Raw genomic sequence first — 5,109 nt, 5'->3', positions numbered from 1 at the left:
TGAAAATATATATAATACGGTAAGTCAAATGGTACACTTCATGAAAATAGTGCATATATAAAAATATATTCTAAGTTATAAACTAATCAACTCTTTTAATTTTTGCCTACAAGCATTCCCAATTCTGAGATGAGGAATTCCTGCCCTTGGAGGTAGCAGTAGTAGTCTTAAGTTACTGGACCTTCTAAATTCCATGAAATAATAAAAGGATGGACAATTACTATAAAATCAAAGACATTCAGCAAGTAAAATGGAAAGTTAAAATTAATCACACAAAACTATCTCATAGTCACACATTCAAACATGAAAAACAGTCACACACAAAGATTCAAAACTAGTATAAAAGGGGGGGCCAAATTATTATTATTTTAAAATTTGATTACAACCGATTCTGTTGGCATTACAATTTAGAGGAACGTAAAATTTAAATGGATATAAATCAAAAACCAGAAATTAAGTTTGGTAGAAATGGGAATAGAAGTTGAGTTTTCCAATAATTAGAAGGCAAAAATCAATTTAGAGAAACATAGACAAACCCCATGTTTACAATGATTGTGCCACAGATTTAAATTTCAGTAGTGCATTAATAAACTGTTCACATTTAGATCTTCACCTTGAGATTAGACAGCTGTTTCTTGAAAAAAATCTCAGTACCTTGTGCAAATAAATCGGTCTTCCATGTGCCTTAGACACACTTAAAATTTTTCCATTTTATATATACAAAACACCTACCATTTGGGCAGGACAAAATACATACTTTCATAACAAAACTATAATGTACCTCTCAAGTATGAACAATATACACATAATACATGGTATACAGTATTTACAAAATATAAAATGTGGTACAAGGTGTTGGTATGTAGTTTTTTAAACTTATCTTTTTTGCACTTGTGCATTACAAGGCAAATTCCCATTTGTGTACCAATTTTCTTTTAAAGCATCCAGAGATTTTGGAAAAACTATGTTTTACATACATACTCAAATATGAAACCTAAGTTTGAACTTTTAAGAGAGTTTTTAAGTGTACTGCCATCATCTCCCTATTTTGGTTGGAATTTTCAACAGTGCTTCCCATCCAGTGACTAGGAGGCTTTGGAAGAACACTAGGAGAAGGAGGATCACTAAACTTTGCCCCAGCATAATTTTCCTTTTGGCTCACTTCAGCTGGAAATGCTGATTTCTTCAAATGTATATTTTTAATGTTCTCCGTATTTTTAAAAGGCTTTTTTTCTTGCTTCTGAATTATACCATATGAAACAGAATCCTGCCAAAAATTATTTTCATTTCTTTTCGCAGAGGTGATCTTGGTTAGTGGTAAGTTGTATTTGCTTTTCTGTCTGTTTATCTTTGGTTGTTCACACAAGTGCACATCGTGAACAAGCTGGCTGTGAGGAATGGCAATTTTCTCCGATTTTCCCATCTTTGATTTAAAAACCTACAAAGACAAGGACATAAAATTGAATACAGTCTCAAAGTTTATTCAGTTATGAACCTTACACCAGATATTTTATATATTTTCTTTTAAAAAGTTTGCTTTAGCTTTAGTCATGATTAAATACTTATTTGCTTGCTGCATATCTCACTGGATGTCCAAATATGTACCACATATCATTTTCTTTGGCACTAAAAATACAGTTGCTCACTAATGTTAGATACATCTTTCTATAATTTTAAAACTAATGACTATCTTCCAAATATGCTGCCAACCACTGACAAAGGCCAGTGTTTTTCAAATTAATACCTTGCCAAGGAAATTTTCAAATGCTTTCATTTTGGTTGTTTGAGTCTGGTTACAAAAAACAAAGTTAATAACAATACGATTTATGTTTTAGTTAAGTATTTTTAAGTTATTTCAGAGTAAATAAAAATTTGTTAGACTTTAACAAGTGATTGATTAGGTGTTTTGATAATGATTTCCAGGTATAGAAATTTTCTCCCAGGTTCTGAAAATTCTAAAATAAAAACTTAAATACAATATTACCTTTATCAGTTACACAAACTCATATATATACTAAAATGTTTCCTGCCTGTCCCCTATACTTCTGGTTTAACAACTTCTGTTGAAGAACTTGCTGCACTAATTCTACTCACTTCCGTAACTGTAGTAGTCCTTATAAGATGGGAAAACTATACTGATAATCTTATCAAATCACCACCCTTACAACACTTGTAATATAGTAGGGAAGCAGGACATAAAAATAGAAAGCTGGAGTACAAAGTAACAACAATATTCCATCTCCACAAGGGGAACTGCCAGGACAGAACTCTAGTTGTAGTACCCTTTCTAGAAAGGAATCTCATTTACTGGTCAGGAAGCAAAAAGCAGAAAACAGGCTTTTAGACCATCAGTAGTATTTCAGAATAGCCATGCAATTTCAGAGTTGAAAGGAATCTGCGAAAATAATTTTAAGGTACCTCGACGGGCTACTTCAGTTTTTCCAAGGGTTCAGCTAGAAAAACTGCAAATCTCTGTAACACAGCCCAACAATCTTTCAACGACAATTGAAAATCTTTTCAATTTTCAACGACTTAATATCTTATTATAAAAGAATAAGTCTTTGAAATTAAAAGCCAGTAAAGTTTCATTTTGAAGATACTTTACTTTCAAAATATTTTACAGTCTTAAAACCTTTTGAAATTTAATCCAATTCTACCTAGTCCAGTAGCATGGAAAAACGTGAAGCGACCTTTTCTTTGGAAAACTTTTCTGGACGTAATAAAACTACCTTCCCATTAAGAAACTCTGGTACAGTATACGGTCAGAACTGATAACAATAAACTTTAATTGATAAACACTAGCACACAAAACATACCACTTCAAAAAAACAAAAACAAAAAAAAAACAAGCATAGAAGCTAGCTGCTCTACAGTCGCTCCTACCAACTTTGAAACTTAAAAAGAAAAAAACATGGCTAAGTGGGTCAGCAAACTCGAGAGGAAGAGCTCCAGTTGCATTGGGCGCCCCATATGAGCTATCTCACATCTGGACAAAAAAACCTTATCAAGATCGCTCTGGCCCACTCCAAACCCCACACCAAGGCTACAGGAGCCAGTCTGCGCGTTACACCGACCAGTCTTGAAGCTGGCAACGGTTGGGAACCCACAAGGAAGCCCCGGCCTTCACCCTACCGCCCTCACCCCGGCCTTGCCTCCTTCATTAGCGCCTGAGAGCTCCGCACGTAGCGCGCGCTGACGTCAGCCCTCCCGCTGGCTCCTACCCTGCGCCCCCCCCCCCCCCCACCACTACCGCGCGCCCGGAACGCCGAAAGCCCCTGGAACGCCGCCAGCCTTCTAAATCCGGGCTGTTGCTGGGGCGCAACCACTCCCCTCATTGGCTGGTTCTGGGCAGCCAATCAGCAACTGCAGCGCATGCCTCCCCCTCCCCCGTCTTCCCCCCGGCAAGAACCGGGCGGGCGTCACGGAAACTTCCCTCCCGAGTAAACAGCCGCCCCTACCCCACCCCCACCTTCCCGATTCCCTCAGCCCGGGGCCCCAAACCCGAGACCCCGGCTGCGACCAGCTCAGGGCCAGAACTCCCCAACGGTCCTCGCGGGCCTTACCTCTTTTCTAAGCGACGGGTGGCCGAGAGCCCCGGGCGGCAGCGAGCCAGGGATAGGGCTCACTTCTTCAATTCGGGTTGTGGTCGCAGGACTCAAGGCCAAGGCGGCGGCCTGGCCCAGGACCTGCTGCGCGCCGCTGTGGCCCATCGCGGGGCTCCGCCCGCCCTCTAGACTCGGCCGGTGCTGCTGGTACTGGTGGAAACGGCTCGGCAGCAGCCCTGCCGGGCTGGCCCGCACCTTCTTCTTTCGCCGCTTCTTTGGCGCTGCCCGAGGCGGAGGAGCCGTCGTGGCGGGGCTGCAGTTGGGCAAAGGTGCCGGAGCTCGCGACTGAGGTGTCAGACAGAATCCGTCGCCCCCTAGGAAGTGAGGAAGGAAGAGGGTCGGGGGCAGTGCCCGGGGGTCCGGGATCCGGGGTACAGGCGGCGGGGCCGTGGTCACCATCGGGAGAGCCCCGAAATAACCGCGGGCGGAAAAACCCAGCGGTGCAAGGCGGCCGCCCAGGACAAGCGGCTCCCGCTGCGGGACGGAGACGACGGTCATAACGCGAAAAGGCAAGTGGCTCAGCAGGAAGAAGGGAGGGAGGAAGTGAAGCTGGTGATCGCAGGGCGGCGGCGACGGCGGCTGCTGCTAAGAGAGCCCGAGAGAAGCGTAGACCATGGCTCGGGCGGTGGCGGCGCAGCAACAAATAGCCCCAGCCCCAGCGCCGAGTGTTGTTATCGGAAGCTCCGCCCCGCACCCGCCCACCTTCTGCACAGAGCCCAATCAGGGTGTGGCATGTCAGGCCACGCCCTTTGGCTCCGCCTCCACCGCCTCCGCGACACACACACAAACAACCCGCTTGCTGCAGCCCGGCACAAAGAGCATGTAATGCGCAGGCGCTGTCGACGGGCTCTTTTGGGAAGAGTAGGTCCCTGGAACAATGAAGTTCCGTTTCAGTCGCACCTTATCTTCCTTCCCCCACGCTCGCTTATTCAACTCGCCCAGCTAGGTAGTTGTAGGACTGGTTGCTTGGAGCTGAATTTGGCGATATCGGGCGGGTGGAGAGAGAAAGATCTGGAAACATGGAGACCACTCATGCCTCCTCGACCACTGACCTTGGGGAGTTATCCGTCTTTTTCCAAGTTCAACGTAATAGTGTGATCATTTGTTTGCGACTTCAAAGTACACTAAGGATTTCTTCCCTGTCAATCGTGGGTTAAATAGGCTACATTTAAATTACACTTGCTGAGTGTGACTCATGGTTTCGTGTTAAAATTTTGATTTCATTCATTTGGGTCAGCAAAGCTGCTCATTAGCTGTGATAGTCAAGAGTTAGAATTAAGGGAGTGACTTACTGATTGGTATTGACCCCTTAATATATATAAAAGTTCTCCAGAAGTCTGTAAGCGGGCATTGGAATTTCTTTTGCCTTCATATTTGGACAGATTTTCGGATCACAACCCTGTGCCTGATACTGAGGGAGGCAGCAAGCAAACTAGCTTTCGTCTCAAAGGGAGAAGCTGAAACCCCTCTGCAATATACAGTTTAACTGTTGATAGAATTTAAC

At 43.7% G+C, this 5,109-nt stretch overlaps 1 protein-coding gene across 1 annotated transcript; it reads right to left on the bottom strand.

Annotated features, from left to right (window-relative positions):
• Window positions 1-340: 340 nt before the first annotated feature.
• PNRC1 (proline rich nuclear receptor coactivator 1) lies at window positions 341-4,301 on the bottom strand. The gene is made up of 2 exons (XM_004454511.5): window positions 3,564-4,301; window positions 341-1,438 (listed from the first exon to the last, which is right to left on the bottom strand). Exons 1-2 carry the CDS (start codon window positions 4,101-4,103, stop codon window positions 995-997), a joined length of 984 nt encoding a protein of 327 aa, XP_004454568.1. The 5' UTR covers window positions 4,104-4,301; the 3' UTR covers window positions 341-994.
• Between the last annotated feature and the right edge of the window lie 808 nt (window positions 4,302-5,109).

This window comes from Dasypus novemcinctus, chromosome 11 (assembly GCF_030445035.2).
Source record: "Dasypus novemcinctus isolate mDasNov1 chromosome 11, mDasNov1.1.hap2, whole genome shotgun sequence".
Lineage (NCBI taxonomy): Eukaryota > Metazoa > Chordata > Mammalia > Cingulata > Dasypodidae > Dasypus > Dasypus novemcinctus.
Note: the sequence above shows the minus strand (reverse complement) of the source record. Positions and strands in the feature narration are given on the sequence as shown.

Bases quoted from the DNA above. Each gene is read 5' to 3' on its own strand.
- PNRC1 (XM_004454511.5), bottom strand. From the start codon at position 4,103: ATGACCGTCGTCTCCGTCCCGCAGCGGGAGCCGCTTGTCCTGGGCGGC. The intron at 1,439-3,563 runs GTAAGGCCCGCG...TTGTCTTTGTAG, and splicing joins ACCCGTCGCTTAGAAAAGAG to GTTTTTAAATCAAAGATGGG.